The following is an 18,053-nucleotide window of genomic DNA, read 5'->3' on the forward strand; positions in this document are numbered from 1 at the left end:
AATTATTAATACACATATCCCGATTAGACACTAAATATTGTTTCCCAGGTGTTGTTTTAGATTCCTAACTCTGATGTACAGACAGACAGACAGACAGACACACGCATACATTTGTTGTTGTTTTTTCACATGGGTAAAGAAATGCATGTTTTACCGAGACGAGCATGCAACTTGAACAAATGTATTTATTTTCTGAATATAACCTGCCCGTGTTGATGGACCCAGTATTCACAAATATAGCCCTGATCAAGAACAGATTACTTTTTTCCATCCAATTGTTTCTATATGCATCTCAAAAGGAACCAAATAAAATACAAATCAATTCGCAAATAGATTAACATTTTATTTTAATGTTTGAGAATATTGATTGTGAGTTTCTTTAACTTGTGTTCCGTTTCTGTATGTGTGGAGACAACAAACGAGATCAATGGAGACATGGAGATATTGTTAGAATTTACATCCGCAAACGTTGTGAGTGTGTATATTTTATATAACCATGAACTAATACTTCCCTGTAAGAGTTACCTCCCTAATGCTAAGCATACTGTATGTTTAGTCCTGTAGTCCGACACGTCAATTATTCAAGGTGTCCTAAACGGAAAAGGGCCGACGTTTCCCCCGTCTCCGTAACATACCTAGTCTCCCTTCCAGCGTTGTCACAAACGTTTCTAGCGTTATAATTGTCTGTTATTGCTGTTTTTTAATCTCATAACTAACTAACTAAGTTTATTTTTAGATTTTCCAACGATTACTCATCCCTATACCCTCATGAACTTTTCTCAAACTCACAACAAATAAGGCACGCCTTGCGCCAGTAATTATCAGATCGTACATTAGTCACCACACGCCATTTAGCTAAACTGAATACTCTCCATAATGCCATGTCTGTAGATATCCTTATATAACATTCGTTGTAATGCTATGCAGAACAGGAAACTACTGTAATAAATGTTTAAGTATGCATGTTTTAGTTGCTGGTCTCCCAAATACTGAAAGAGGACTATCAGGTGCATATTCGATTGCAACTACTGGGGCAGTCATGTCAACTTAATGGAACCCGATGAAAGACAATATACATCCTTGTTGATATCCTTAGTTAGAATCAGGATATAAATAATTTGAAATTTATACTTCTTTCCTTTCGATGTTTTTTTTTTGCGTTTTGTTCTCCTTCAAAGAACTATATAACGTGCTCGCAAATAATGGGGTTCTCTGTCACCGACCTTCGTTTACAACAGGCACATACAGGCACACATAGGCGATTCTTTCGATTTCATAGACAACTACACGAGCAACAAAAGGTTCACTATAATAGTGGACATGATATTCAAACGACTGATAAGATAAGGGGCCCGTTATTTGTTGCAATGTTTTGTCTCCTTTGAAACCTACCTACTGAACACTATTCACAACACCTGTACATTAACCGATTGCCTGTAAATATTTTTAATGTGACCAGAACTTACAACATGAATTTAGCAGTTCAATAACGAACATAATGTAAACAATAAAACAAAAGGAACCTTAATGTCTTATGTCAAAGCACAGCCTTGCGACTGCGATAGATATTTGCTGCATCTGCGAAATTAAGACAAATATGTAAAAAAAATATATTCTGATCAGTAAATTATTTTTCAAATATACATATTTCAGAAAAAAAGTTGGATAATCTTAGTGAGTGAGTGTGTATGGTTTTAAGCCGCCTTTTAGCGCAATATTCCAGCAATATCACTGCGGGGTACAGCAGGAAGGGGCTTCAACACAATGTGCCCATGTGGGGAATCGAAACCGGGCTTCTGGCATGACGAGCAAATGCTTTAACCACAACGCTACCCGACCGCCCCTTAGTCTGAATATTGACCAGCAGTCATCCATTTAGTTTAGTAGGTGACACTGCTGCAGTATATCTAAAGTGAATTAATTTCATTTTACACGAAGTAAACACAATATATTTGGTATGAATCGGTTTATTTCTAATGTGTATCATACAAATCAGCGTCCAAATCAGAAACAAACAGACAATGAACATGAATCTTTATAAACTATTAGAAGTCAATTTTATTAAAATGTGATTTCTTATCACTAAACTTGCAAGTTAACCTTAAAAGTGGTCAGAAAGGTGAATAGTATATGTTATGTGTCCCATTCTATGTCGAGTTTATGTCTCAAATGGAATATCATATCTGTCCTCAGCTTTATAAAGATTATTAGATAGTATGTGGGATAACAAAGGTTACTACTACAGGAAAAAAGTGATATACTGACATTAAAACTACCCTATATGAAAGGTCAACAATTTTTCAGTTCACACACCGCATTACTGTTCTCTGGTGACATCACATTTAGAACTTGTTTACTTGTTTCCATAGTCAGGATCTGAAACTGGATCACATAAAGTGAAGGCCAGGAACATAATTCCATATGTCACATTATTATTTCAGAATGTGTCAAAAGAAGACATATTACCGAGTAAATGAATTCTCAGGACAGAGGAGGTGAGGTGAGGTGAAATTGGGTTTAACGTCGCGTCCAAGATTATTGCACTTATATAGCGAAGTGCATGCACGTGTGTGTGTGGCTGCTTGTACTAGTCCGGACTGATGCCGATTTATAGTGCTAGCTCACTGAGATACCATGCCGCAGTTTAACATGAATACCCCACTCAGACACAGTATACTGACTCCGAGCCGACCAGTCCTTGTTTTACCCCTTAATGCCGAGAGCCAGACAGGGTAACAACAAGTACCATCTTTTAACGTATTTTGGTATGACGCGGCCGGGGATCGAAGCCCGGACCTTCCGCTCTCCGGGCGGACGCTCTACCAATAGACCACGGAGGCGGTCCAGGGCAGAGGAGGACACACAGGCTAATGTTGGAAACTACTTCTTGTATACAATATAATATGCGAGCTATCATATTCTAAGTGGTGGTTACCTTCAGGTTGAGCGTCGCTGTTCTGGTAAGGAGATGCGCTGATGGACTCGTAAGATGCAGGAGGCGCTTCAGTCATGTCTTCGTAGGTACTTGTCTCTGCTTTGGTCTCGACTGAAAATATGATTCGTAACCCATTTCCAATGAACAAATTGAAACGTTATAGACTCGTCTGAATGTAATACAACGTTAAATAGCATTCCTATAACCGGGCAGTACTGAGGTTACGACAGAGACCTGTTATGTATATAGAATGTCATAGTATCCATCTACCATTTGTATTTTCATAAATCTTCAACTGTGTGTAATGTTGCTTTTTGGACGCCTCTTCATCCATGCTAGAGCAGTGAGCTGGACTGTTGATTTGATCTGTAACACATCAATGTGAACATTAATAACGGTATCAGCGCGGAATAGGCTCAGGCATATACCTGACAAAAACAATCTATCGCTACAGCAATGTTGACTTCAACCTACCCAAGGATGAATATCCTATGTTTTCCAATTCTCCAATTTCAGGATTTCTCGTGCTACAAAAGTAAGAAAAAATCGTTTTTTGACTATCAATAAAGGAAAGGGACACCTTCATTATATGATTTTTGTTTCTGATTTAAAAGGACATTTACCTTATATTAAAGGAAATTATTTCAAAACGTTTCATTCATTCATGAAGTGTACCTTTTTTGTGAAGTAGTTGCTGAAAAATAGAGACTTCATATATAGTACACTGTAATGCACATATTATAAATGATAATGTGAAATGTTAGACGTTAACGACTAAATAAAACAACATACTGCATAGAAGCAGTTACTGGTGCACTACAGTTTATGTTGTAATTAATTCTATATGCATTCCCAAACTGGATGTGCTCATTCACTTTTACGCGTATCATTCTTGTATATCTATTGACGTCACTTTGAACGGAAACATCCCGTTTGTAAATATCACCACACCACTTCTGATTCTACATGTAATAATGTTACGAGGTAAAAAAGAGATTTGACAATATACCTTTCAAGACGTTTCCAAACCTGAATCCCTTCCTATAGAGGACCGTCAGAACTAGTCCCCCTATCAACAAGGTGAGAAGGAGGGTTCCTATTGTGCTTCCTGCTATTACACCTGCCATGTTATATTCGGCATTAAGCGGTTGTTGATTTAGGGGACCTGTAGTATAAAATGAGTATCGCATGAAAGTAGTGATTTCATATTCTCTGAAGACAGAGTTTTGATTCTCTTCCGTACGATGTGCTTGATAAAGGTATCATACATCATACATCGATTCCAAAATGCGACCCTAAGACAAAGCAACTTATTTCCATATCAAAACTGACATACAATGACAATTGTGTAGACATTTTTACTCTATCTCATAATGAAATCGGACAAGAGATTGCACACCTGAAGATGTAAAGCCACCGTCACCTTTTGGTGGCTGATTTGTGTTACATCATTTTTACAAATTGTTTTGACGAATGAGTAAAACACAACAGATGCTGTGAACATTATTTTGGGGGTATTCGTGGCAAAGCTGTCAACTCGTGGCATGACCAAGGATCCCTGACATCAGACAGACTCTATCCTCCATACATATCTTGATGAGGGGGAGTTAATCACTCCAGAAACAGTAAAAGATACTCACAACTGACACTGAATGTCCTGACATCAGAGAGATTGTATGTTCCATACTGCCACTCCCCCAGACACTGACACTGCTGACTGTTCTGACTCCTGCTGACAGTGAAGGAGAGAGTAGATGTCCTGGTCTGACCACTGATGCTGACCGAGGCTGGTCCAGTGCCCGGACAGGACCATGTGATAGTAGCTAGCGGATTCCCTCCTGTCACCGAGCAGCTGATTGTCTCTGGGTCTCCTTCAAACATCAGAGTCTGAAAATTTGTGATAGAAGGAGGGACCGGCGGTGGGTCTGAAACAGGAACAACCAAGACGGCTACTATAAATGAGATGCAACAGTAAGGACTGACTATATAAGACTGGACTGAACGTATCACAGTAAACCTTCTTAGTTTATCATCATATCTTAAACAGAGTCACAACATGATGTCCAGCCGTTGCAGGGAGGAAGGGTTGTGCATGGAGGTTCTGTTTTGTAACTTCTAAAGTTCCTGAATATTCTGGATAATTGGAAAACATCTTTGAACACTCACATTTGACATCCAGTGACACAGAACCAGTCTGTGTTGTCGATGTTCTGGTGTTTCTGACCTGACATCTCACAGCTGTCTTGTCTTTATTCGGCTTGAAGGTGCGAGTTTGGGACCACCAGGTAGAAGACCTTGACACAGACCCTGTGTTGCCACCTACAGGTGTTCCATCACTGTAATCCCAGATGAAGGTCAGGTTGGGATAAGCGGTTGTAGTACAGGTTAAGGTCAGGTCTTTGTTCTCGAAAACTACACTTTTGTCTGGCATTGTGACTTCAACCTGTTCTGGTCCGACTGGAAAACAGAATAACGAAATATAACTACTGTGTTGCCTGCCTGAATACAGTTTTGTTCTGATAGACATATTTCAGCTCTAACGAAAGGTATAGCATTGCTATATCAGACCTTATATGCCTCAAAGTGAGATTGACCCAATCAGAGAGTAGAACTACTGACCCCATATGAGCCGGTATATAAATCCAAGATGGTTGTTACTGACCTAAGATGAGACCATATACCGTCAGTAACAGCCATTTTGAATTTTCCAACACCCACTTCACAACTTTCACATGGAAATTCTGGTACAGAAATTCGTTATTCGACAGTGTTTTGTTTTTTAATATCATTAATAGTGATGAGCAAAGACATTATTTATGAAAGAATCCGCGTTCGTGACTTTATTTATAAAAGATAGAGAAGAAAAGCTTACAACGGAGGTCACTGAGTTAGAAATAGCAACGTCATAGAACATACTATAGGATGACGTCACAAACAAGAAACGTGACGCCAATGACGTCACATAGCAATAGAATAGATAGCAACCCGTCGTTGCGGGAAAGCGGACTGCTATCAAGTTACAGTGGCCCGCAGATTTATGTTAACATGCGAGCATTTTTATGATAATTCTATCCATTTTAGCTATAGTACTTAAAACATTCACATTTAGTGCATTATATATTCCATTGCTAACGTTTATCTGAACATAAGAGCGTTGTACCGGTTGTAAGTGTCAAGTGTACATTTTGACATGAAATGCGCGACAAAAATACAAAATAGTGTAAACTTTTCGGTATAATAAATTCGTTATGGTGTCTTTAGTTGCCGTATACCGTGTCATATTAGGCAACTAAAGACACCATAACGAATAGTATCTGACCACTAATACATACATATCTACAACATTAATCATCCAGTGTGGCTGCGACACCAGTCTCAGTATGGCTCTGTAAGACTCTATCTACTTACACAAAGCCTCTCGCGTAGTTCTACTCCCACAAAGGCTCTACAATTGCTCTGATACACCGCGTCTGATTCCCTGATAGATAAATACATATGCTTACACATCTAGTGTAGCTCCGTTAGACCGGGACTACTTACACAAAGCCTAATAGATACATGTTTACCTACACAAAACCTCCAGTGTGTCTATGTTGGACTATGTCTACTTACACCAACCCTCCAGTGTGGCTCTGTTAGACTGTGGGAATGTCTGGCCGTTGATGTTTTCAGCCCGACAGTGAATGCTCCTCCCCTGGTCAGTCTTACTGAAAGTGAATGTGACGGAGCTTGTTGTTTTCACCAGGACACCAGATGTCGTTTCTGTGCTGACTGTAGGAGTGGTTCCTGGTGGCAAGGTCACCCATGTCACAGAAGAAGTCGGGAAGCTGGCTGAAGTCACACAGGTCATGGTCAGCGGTTGACCCACTGCTTGTCCTATCTCTTCATTATCAGAGTTGATATTTGTCAGTGTCACAGAGGTTACTGGGACTGTAAAACGTTAAAGCATTGGCACTTGATATCAAACAGCAGTCCTTCACATATCTTAACATTTACTACTTCCTGGCCATAGCATAATATATATTTGAATTAATTTGGTAAATCAATATTACGGGTAATACTGTCGTCATGCTTACATAAAACATATAGGAAATAAGACCTCATGATCATGTGCAGGTAACAAAACGACACGTTTCCGTCATAGCAGATAGTAACAACATTGCATAAATTGAAAGACTGAATTGAACGAATGTGAAACTACAACCTGTTTTTGTTGTTTTTAATAATATTTGCTAATGATAAGACATACTTCTTCATGAATATATCGTTGACAAACTGTGACAGCAACTAGACTATAAACACATTTATTTGGCATGCATATGATGGTTTTTGGGTGGCCCAATCGTCTAAGTCGCCGCGATTCGCTGTGCAGACTTGCGTCCCGTGGGCACGCCAGAAACCTATGATTGTGGGTTCGAATCCCGGTTCGCCCCGATTATGTTTCTAGGTTTGTCAGCACCATACCCGTGCTCGTGGGTTTCACCGAAGTGGTAAACGTCTGAGACCTGCATCACTTCGGCCTTTCCTCCCACATTAAGCTGACAAGCCGTGATATAACTGGAATGATGTTAAAAGCGGCGTTAAGCCAAACTCACCCACTCACTCACTATCAATATGGTGACAACTTCCATTCAACACAACTGAAACATTACACTTGACCAATGCCACGTCACTCATCATTTTACCTTTACATATTTATTACGAAAACAATAACTGTAATGGTCGCGTATCCTCATAGGTAGAATACGTCAACACAGAAAATATAACAGGTTCATCTCCTACTTCTATAATTGTTATAAGTATTAAAATCGACCGTTTTGATATATTGTGAATGCTAATACTGATACAACTATGTGTGTCTCAAATCAACGGATACTAACAAACATTGAACTCCACCCAAGTATGTGTATCATTTCCCAATCATTACCCATTGACATGGTCAACGTTTCCCTTATTCAGACATAAATGTAAAATAGATCCCGCTTCGTAACTTCTTATTTCTGGCATCTATGTTTTATTTTAAACGCACTGGATGAGATACATTCAGTGCGACAAACACAGATAATCATTTTGAAAAGTATTGTGAAAATGCAAGAATTTTCAAGAACTCTTTTTGCTTTCTGCTACCCGAAACCTTTTTTTGTTGCTGCTACAATACGGCCTATGAGTCAACCGCGGGTAGTCTTGGAGTTGATGTGTACTCACCAGGGAACTGTATTGTATTTGACGTGACAGACTTAGTGTACGTGGGCGGGTCAAAGGAGTCATGTTCCACACTGACAGTGAGAGACACCTGTCTGTTGTAGAGACTGGCTGTGTTTCCTGGTAGAGACAGAGTGCTGGTTGTCTGGTCCTGGCCTGATGGACATGATCCCTGGGAGGAGGATGTACTGCTGGGAGGGACGCCACTCACACCCTGTAAACACAAAACGGTAGTTAGAGAGACTGGCTGTGTTTCCTGGTAGAGACAGAGTGCTGGTTGTCTGGTCCTGGCCTGATGGACAAGATCCCTGGGAGGAAGATGTACTGCTTGGAGGGACGCCCCTCCCACTCTGAAACCACAAAACAGTAGTTAGAGATCTAGAGAGGATGTCTGGGGTTTCAGCATAGTGGATAATTGAGCAGTATTTATCCAGAGTACTACATGTTGAGATGCTCGTCTTTATTCAGTGATAAGACATAATATCCAATAATTTGACAGAAAGAGTTTGTTATTAAGAGTTTGTTATTCGTCAGAATATGCTTTTGAACATTTGATACCTTTTTCGATTACATACGTATATGTCTGCTGAAAGACTCTCAGTTGTGATCTGACTGTGGGAATAATGGTAAATATATCATAAAACAGTAAAATAATCAATTTTACTTCATCAGGATAAACAAATATCAGGTTGATAGATCGTAAATAAAGTAAGAGCACTATTTCCCCTGTTGTAGAATTAGGCTTGCGCTTAGTGTCCAGTATTTACATTTCACACACAGAATGGATCTTGCGTTTGTTGTATGAATATCAGGTTCCTGGTTTACATAACTGATATTGTAGTATTTATATATATGGGAATGTCCATATCAATATGTAGTTGTAACAGTTCTTTTCAAGATAATAGTTCAAACATCATTGCTTTTTTCAAGAGGTATGTGAATTAAGGGTCTGATCATTTCATATAATCACAACATAAACAATATTAACTCTTTCTGGTGATACATATTTATAAACAAGCATGAAGGGCAGGGCCCTACCTTGCTTCATTTACATAGCATGTTAATATAACATGATGATGGCATACAACTTAGACGTGAGGAGGGATGTTGTTGTTGCTTCTCTATTAGGCTTTAAAGAGGTCGCCTTCTGCCAAAGCAATTTTAGCTGACCGATGTGTGTGTGTAGGGTACACATGTCTATTGTGTGTGTTAGTATTGATAAAATGTCTTTGACTGCTTGGCTGATATACGTTCGCATAGCTGTCCATCTCTCAAAAATAGAGTTACTTTGGCTTTCGCTATTGTATCTCTTGGCTTCAGGACATCAAGGACAAATTGCAGATCTAACTGATCTAAGTGCAATTCATGTAGCTTTTTGTTTTAACAAAGCCCGTTCTGGTATTAGTTTGAGTGCATAATGATTTGCCCATTAAATAGTGACTGACCGTTAGGCAGGCGGACTGAATGTACTTGGGGTTTGGTTATAAATGTGGCTCCCATAACCAACAGTGTTGTTGATTGGATTTTTGGATCCATCAGCGTATATAATGGCCCAACTGACCCAGGTATTTCGAATTTTAGTGATAGCCACTGATCGTAGTCGGGTTGGGTTTTCTTTTTCTGTAACTTCCAATGTTAAAACATTGTGAACGTTTGGCTCGTTTACAGTCAAGGGTGTGTATAACTTTATGTGTGTTATGACTTTCTGATGGTTGAATGTCATCGCAGTTGTACCCCTGTAACGAGGCAAAGACGTGCCTTCCAGATGGCTTCAATGAGGGATTTTCCAAACTTGATCTTCATCTCCACCGAAGGGTTCGAGTATTACGGATAGCTACTGATCGTAGTAGGATTCGGTTTTCTGTTTCAGTGACATTTGATGTTTAAGCAGGGTTTGATGTTCATGTGCTTCTTATGTAGTAGCCGTTGCTGCACCTGTCGTTTAGTATAAGGGCTTTGGATCTGATTAGTGATTTGTGGAGGCACAGCTGTTGATTCCTAGAAGTACACCGGCCAAAATGTGCCTGAAATTGGCCGCAAATATCTTCAGGTGAAGGTAGTGGCTGCAAGGAATTGATTACTAGGGCATGTATATCACAAGTGAACAAAATGATGCCTGAATTTGAAAGAAACATATGTTATCACAGTTTTTACATTGGTGAGGAGAAGGATGAGAGGCGATGAGTAGTGTGAGAAGTGAGGAGAGGGTGAGAGGCGGTGATAGGGGCGGGAGAGGTGAGGAGGGGTGAAGAGGGGATGAGACGTGAGGAGGGGTGAGACAGGGTGAGTGATGAGAAGGGGTGAGGAGCGAGGAGATGTAGTGAGAGGTGAGGAGAGGGTGAGGGAGGGTGATAAGGGCGGGATAGGTGAGGAGGGGTGAAGAGGAGGTGAGATGTGAGGAGGGGTGAGACAGGGTGAGTGATGAGAAGGGGTGAGGAGCGAGGAGATGTAGTGAGAGGTGAGGAGAGGGTGAGGGAGGGTGATAAGGGCGGGATAGGTGAGGAGGGGTGAAGAGGAGGTGAGATGTGAGGAGGGGTGAGACAGGGTGAGTGATGAGAAGGGGTGAGGAGCGAGGAGATGTAGTGAGAGGTGAGGAGAGGGTGAGGGAGGGTGATAAGGGCGGGATAGGTGAGGAGGGGTGAAGAGGAGGTGAGATGTGAGGAGGGTTTAGACAGGGTGAGTGATGAGAAGGGGTGAGGAGCGAGGAGATGTAGTGAGAGGTAGGGAGGAGGCTGAGTGTGTTGGCTGGTAGGATAAAGTACAAAGCCATAGTGTAAGGTTTGACGTTCGTTCGTCGTCGTCGTTCGTTGTCATTCGTGTGTTGTCCGTTCGTCGTCGCCAACAGTCGTTATTACTATGACTTACCCAACAAAGAACATCAACAACGCTCTACCCAGGGACCTAGTTGGAGTACTCCTCCCCCTACTAGCCTATCGGGTCGCCAACTACTCCCTAAACGCCGATCTCCAGGCAGGTAAAAAATCAATTACAATTGTATTTGATTCAAACCAACCAAAAAGATCCAGGATTCGCCTACCGAAACAGCATACTCAACTCCAGAATCAAGTCAACCCCAGCGCCCACATACCGCCTGATCACCAACCTAGCCCAGCGATCAGCAGCCAAGCCACTCACATGGACACGGTATACAATTTCGTTGCCACCCTTCTTCCCCACCTACCCCGTCCGCGAAATACAATAAATGTGAAGCGGACGTAAAACCATTAAATACGAACGAACGTAAGGTTTGGCAATGGGTTCAATATACAGAGATGAGAAAATGGAGGAGGGACGGGCGGTGGGGGCTGGGTGATGTCAAGGTGAGCTGAAATGAAAATATCATTACATCATGTTAATGAAACTAATCACACAAGATGATCTAATACATCAAGATGAACACACAGCCCCCTACATGTTGGTATCTCCATGTGATGACGGCGGCAGGGGCAGCACACGGGGTGGTCACTGTGACGGAGATGGTGTTCTGTGGGGTCACAGAGGACGGGAGAGAAGTCAGTTGTGGAGAGAATGTCACAGAGCTCCAGTCCAGGACAGCTGGCAGGAGGAATGATACAATTAAAATTCTGGTGTAGATCTATTAACTACATTAAAGTTCACACAGGCTAGTCAATCAAGAATAGAATCTACACAGGACCACACTGTACGACCTGAATACTTCACCATCTGACTAGAACTATAAAAACTGATATTATAACTAAGACAATGAATATTGAATATAAACATCTGTGTCTATGTGATAACAATGTATATGTATGAGATATAATGTACACTTGTTCTGATTGCCTAGATTAGTGGAACTGAGACCGGGGGTGAGTTGAATTTAACACTGTTGTGACCAGTATCCCAGATATGTCATGCCGTGTGTCAGTTTAATGTGGGTGAAATTGTTTTCTGTTCATTTGTGCTGTACGTTTGTAAAGTTGGGAGTGATTTGTGCCATGTCCCCGACTGGTATATACAAAACATTTGGGCTGAAACGGGCAGGTTGGTAAACAGTGTAAAAATAGCTTAGGAATGTTTGCCGTTCTCACAAATATGTTCATTATCTTTCCCACACACGAACTTTAACGTTCCTGTAAGTTACGACGCGTTGTCTACTCTCTAACTGTATTTATTTACAAATCAGTTCTTGTGCTTAGTTTCATTGTTGCCATTAACCAACACATGATTCAAACAAATATAACCCACCTGCAAACTGCGACAATGTGATGATATTTGACACTTTGTTGGTACCATCAATACATCTCCATGTCCCGCTGTCTCTGACGGAATCTGGTGATGAGATGTCTAGAGTGAGGATCCTGGATGCACTGTCCAGACTCACAGAGTATCCTGAGACAGGTGTCGAACAGCTGCCTGATGATGTGCAGCCTCCCTGGATAAACTTAATACCCTTATAGAAGCGAGCAGTTCCACTGATAGCCGCATCTAGTGTACAGGTGATGCTGAAACTGACACCCTCCACAGGAACACGTCTGTTGGTGGTGAGAACTGGAGCTGACTCTGAAACAAGATGTTTGTAGGTTGCATGTTTCATATGTTGTTGGTAAGTCAGTGAGTGAGTTTATATTGTATCGCTGTGTTCAGTTATGTGGAAGAAAGTGATGTAGGTATTCAGTGTTTTCCATCTTGGTGAGATTCAGGATCTCACATAGGTTGCTGAAAACCTATTGACATATTCAGGGTGCATCTGAGATTCACACTAACAATCAAAGATTTCTGACACGTTTTGATCTCACCGCATAAGCTATGGGTAACCGGGTCATCTCCAGTGACAACCGCCGTCATATACTGTAATATTGCTGAGTGCGGCGTTAAACATCAAATAAACAAACAAACAAACAAACAAACAATCCGGTGACTTAAAGGACGTATCGGGACATTATCCATCACTATCAGCAGTGGAATAAACCCATGAAACTGCCATGTACTCATTTCAAAGAGAAACGATTGATCAGTCCACATGCATAGGCAGGGATGTTAGCAGTTCTCTTGAGCGTAGCTCACGGGTGGACAAGTATATGAATAAATGATTGCAACTTTCCCTAATTCGACGGTATAGTACACATATCAGAATTCGAAATATCACATTGATACCATATCCAGTATTTGATTACAATCTAAACGCGAGTCTGTTTATGACAGTGAATTTGACAGACCACACCTCACATCACATGATCATGAGTTTTCTTGGGTGGCCAAGGGCAGGTTAACAGCTTGCCGTAAACGGTGACTATGCTTGTCGTAAGATGCGACTAACGGGATCGAGTGGTCAGGCACGCTGACTTGGTTGTTGCATGTCATCGTGCCCCGATTGCGTAGATCGATGCACACGATGTCAGTCACTTGATTGACTGGTCCAGACTCGTTTATTTGCAGGCCGCCGTCATATAGCTTGAATTTTGCGGAATGCGGAGTTAAGAAACAAACAAACAGGCTAACCATGATTGACTGTCCTTGGTCATCCAAAAGGTCACAATGATTATTGTATCTCGTTTTTCTCCTTTTCAAATGATCAAAATGGTATGCTGTTTCACACTTCCTTCACTTGCTTTGGACGAGTGGCAGTCAAGTAGTAAAAGCGTTTGCTCGTCACGACGAAGACCCGGGTTCGATTCCCGACACGGATACAATGTGTGAAACCCATTTCAGGTGTCCCCCGCTGTGATATTGCTGGAATATTGCTTAAAGCGATGTAAATCAAACCATACTCACTCAGGTTTTCAGTAGAGACTTTTGTGTATTTGGGGTTAATAACGAATTTTGGATATCACGGTTAATCCCATCTGACCACAACTTAAATCTGTGATACTCTAGTTATTGTACTGTCCTTTGCCGACAGGTTTTATATTTCAGTTTTGTGTTTCATGAATATATAACTTGATTTAGTCACGATATGGCTGCAATATTGCCGATGTGACTATAAACCATTACTCACTCACTCACTCACTCACCAATCTGACCACAGTGTTGTTATTTTTTTCATTTTTGCCATTTGGAAAGGGGAGACACGTTGTTTAATCTACAACGGATATTTAGATGAATAAAACATTAAACCGCGCTCGTGTCTCTGTCATTGCTCTCAGTATTCAAATAGATTTGCATGTAGTGTCGATCATTTCCAATGTCAATATTTCAGGACATGCTCATTCAGTGATAAACTTCCATTTTATTTGGGACATGTTTTTTACAAAGTTTCAACTTAAACTTGGGTTCAGCTGCAACAGAACACTGTAGTCGCTGGCGACTCGTTAATGTCATGGACCCTGTGCAGGGTAAAATCGCAACACCCACACGACTGGGCCACCCTGGAATACCAAGGCTCGCTAGAAATAATATTTATTCATAACAGGATATTTACCACCCGAAAACGACCTCGAAGTAACCTCAATGTACCATGGTTCCAACATTTGTAAACGACATCAGCAGTTTACCTGTAAGGGGAATCTGCCCAACGTCCACCAGAATAAGAAATGGAATGTAATTGAGATATCCACAGGTAAACATCGTATAGCTGCAACATTGACAGTTCTACACTGACACATACCCAGCATAGTCATCTGAAAGAACCTTTTATCTGGTGTGTTACTTCCGGGAAGCCGACAGAGTATGTAGGTCAGTACTAGAGCGAGATATATATAAGTGCGCACGCTCCACCCACAGATGTTACTATTATACATTGTGCACATACATAATGCAGAACAAGCTGAGCTATTATCTGTTATCGTTTCCAAGTCTTGACGCTTGTGTCCTTTAGGATGGTAAATATCTTGCATAAGGAAATAATCAAGGCCCGCTTAGAAAATATTGTTTATCCCTAATATTTACCATTCCAAGTCACATAAACGTTATAATAGCTTATAATGTGATGTCATTTGTGAATTCCTTTCTCTTCAAGCCCTATCCTTACATCTACCAAAGGATACCATGCGCATGGAACGTGCGCACAGACATATTACGTCAAAATGTTAGTGATTATTCAGTTTAAAAGTGGCAACAGTCAATACAGCTTTCTACACTGACGTCACTAGGCATACGATGACATGCATCAACCAAGTCGGCGAGTCTGACCACCCGATCCCGTTGGTATGATATTGCGGCAATTGTGCAATGTCCTCTACTTTTGGCAGACATGTATAATGATTATGGAAATGTTTTACTTACATGAACCACATCGATTTGTATCCTTGTTCCCAGACATGTTGGATACTTCATATTTGATGATACTCTCAGCAAGGTTACAATCACATAGTAATCACGCCTTCGCAATGCTGAGATAATCACCGAATCTTTTAGCACTGATAATGACAAATATATAAAAATTATTGTTGAAATCACCCACACAGCTATAAACAAGAACATATGTCATCTTATTTAAAGAATAATTTAAAGCGTCAGACAGTGTTAATGTGTTCCGTGGAAGGCAGTGTTATTTTGTACCGGATAACCACTGTTTTGACGCAGCATCGACTGTGGAAGGCAGTGTTAATGTGAAGTGGGTAATCACTGTTTTGACGCAACAACGACTGTGGAAGGCAGTGTTAATGTGGAGTGGGTAATCACTGTTTTGACGCAACATCGACTGTGGAAGGCAGTGTTAATGTGTACCGGGGAATCACTGTTTTGACGCAGTTCCTGTGTGTGAGAAATGACATCTGATCACAATTTGTAATTGCTCAGGCATCTTTGCCCCAGCTGTGACCCGTCAACCGGACCGTCCACCGGACCCGTCGCCGCTCTAATTTAAGGTGACTGTAAGAACGCTCGGTCGCTGCAGTTTATATGTCTGTAGTATTGATTGTATACCAGTTACAGTAGTCACGGTGGCTCACCAATGTATGGAAGCCTATTAGTGCAAATCTTCACAAATATTACCATCACACTTTCATCTATGAATAAAGGATACCTTCATATCCGTATACTATATCATGTATTATATATACGTGTCGTTACTCAGTGATTTTTGTCTTGCAAAGTTGCAACCCCAGTTGGACACTAGTGTATACCAACGTTTATGTGTAGCTGATAACTTTAGTACTGTCAACTAAATGTTTGGCAGCATGTTTATTTTCATTTGGCCTTTCCCGTATTTTCAGAAAATACTCAGATCATTTCAAATTGTCAAACTATCAGCACTAAAATAAAAACACAGAAACTGCAGAATTGTACCTTCAGTGCTTCACTGGAGGATGACGGATATTGGTTTGAAGTTGTTTTTATAGTTTTCATAATTCTCACTCTTTCATATTCACGTTTTACCTCATACTCCTACCTTCCGTAAATCATGACAATCAACACATCCGAGTGATTTTCTTCAATCATGTTATAGTTGATATATTACTCCGCTAATAGAGTGAGTATTGACCTACAGTTGATTCTTTGTTTGTCGTAAGTTAATTATGTGTACTCTCCTCTCCCTATTACGGCGATAACTGATAGTAGAAAATACCTTCTACGTAGATAATATTATATACATAGATGCTAGTTTAGAGTGTGGCACTAAAAGGCTTCCATACTACAGCCCTGTCATATATCATTAGGCAAATAATGATACCAAATAGTAGAATTGCATATTATCCATAGGGGCAAGGATACTAGTGCAATTATTTTCAGTAATTCTCACTAAGTATTAAAATTTCCTCATGCTTTTTGTCTACGTCATTCCATTGTCACATTGTTTTCATTGTTTTCAAAGCATACCACAGAAACGTCACGTCATATCAAGTCATAGCTTTCATGTAATGAATAATGACGCCATTTCCTGTTTATGACGTCAGTCTGTGTCTGACGTAGTCAATCTGTTATTGGAACAGACATGATGCCTCACTAGTGATAAAACAAAAACACCTGGGGTGACTGTAGTAATATGTAAAATACCTTACTCGCTACTCGGAATGACGCATTGTATGTCCCTAGTGAAATAATGTTGAACGCTCTTGTCAAAGCCTGGACAAATTTATTCCCTCAGGACAGATAATCCGTCACTCCGACCTGCCAGTAGGTTATTCAATCCTGCTCCAATAGTATAGTAAATATTTCGTTGTTGATAAAAGACATACAAATATATACACATGCATGTTTAACTATCGACCATCTGCGGTCATGTAAAACGGCTGTATCTCTCTCTCCAACAGGCATTTAACCCGAATACCAATGGACTAGTGTGGACCCAGCTTCTTTCCTCCACGATGTATATGAGCTCTGAAGGACTGGGGTGTGTCAATAGCCATGCTGCTCCCATATCTGTGCTTGTAACACTGAAGACTACAACACGACAATCTGCATAATCCTAGTTACAAGGAATGCTGACTAGATGGATATCAGTTGATGCAGTCAACTTAGTCTTTCTTCAATTCAAATCCCTTCTCCTTGATCGGTTATAATTGTCCTCCAAAGTCAGCTGTTCTTACGTCCATTCATTACGTTACCACTTACTTCAAAACCGCCATATGAAATTATGTTGGTCTCTATCAGGAGGATGGATCTATACAGGTGTAGTTGAGCCATGCTGCCCTGGATATATACATCTGAATACATATACACAGTAAAAAAAAGTGTTGCACCCCCACATTAATACGTTTGATACATCACAACATTTAAAACGCCCGACTCTGGTTTTAATGGTAGGTATTCCTTGGGGATCTGATGTGAAATGTGTAATGTTTTCGGAGGGAAGATGATCACCAAAACGTAGCAATCAGCACGTGAATTGCATGGTGCATGACATTTGCAGATTGCAGTATCTTCTTAAGCTCAACATCGCCTATAAAAGATGTTCTCTGACAGCCCAGTTTATTGTAACCCACAATGCCGGGTAGACGATTGTCAGAAGCTGTCAAGTGGCAGATTATTGGCCTTCGTTCAAGGAGATTGGCAGAAGAACCGGACATCACTA

General features: G+C 40.7%; 2 protein-coding genes across 2 annotated transcripts in view; both read right to left on the minus strand.

Annotated features, from left to right (window-relative positions):
* The window catches only part of LOC139457056 (B-cell receptor CD22-like), a 185,325-nt gene extending 167,660 nt beyond the window's left edge, over positions 1-17,665 (minus strand). Inside the window, exons 1-7 of the mRNA XM_071238499.1 lie at positions 17,569-17,665; positions 12,347-12,661; positions 11,550-11,692; positions 8,141-8,351; positions 6,548-6,865; positions 5,102-5,392; positions 4,576-4,860 (exon numbers count right to left, since the gene is read on the minus strand). Coding sequence (XP_071094600.1) covers positions 4,576-4,860; positions 5,102-5,392; positions 6,548-6,865; positions 8,141-8,351; positions 11,550-11,692; positions 12,347-12,661; positions 17,569-17,665 — 1,660 coding nt within the window. The remainder of the gene's footprint in view (positions 1-4,575; positions 4,861-5,101; positions 5,393-6,547; positions 6,866-8,140; positions 8,352-11,549; positions 11,693-12,346; positions 12,662-17,568) is intronic.
* Positions 2,354-3,521, minus strand: LOC139457986 (uncharacterized). The gene is made up of 4 exons (XM_071239314.1): positions 3,410-3,521; positions 3,206-3,301; positions 2,936-3,046; positions 2,354-2,376 (listed from the first exon to the last, which is right to left on the minus strand). The coding sequence occupies exons 1-4, from the start codon at positions 3,519-3,521 to the stop codon at positions 2,354-2,356; spliced, it is 342 nt and encodes a 113-aa protein (XP_071095415.1).
* Positions 17,666-18,053: the final 388 nt, after the last annotated feature.

Source organism: Haliotis cracherodii, unplaced genomic scaffold (genome assembly GCF_022045235.1).
Source record: "Haliotis cracherodii isolate W230 unplaced genomic scaffold, xgHalCrac1.p SCAF_12, whole genome shotgun sequence".
NCBI lineage: Eukaryota > Metazoa > Mollusca > Gastropoda > Lepetellida > Haliotidae > Haliotis > Haliotis cracherodii.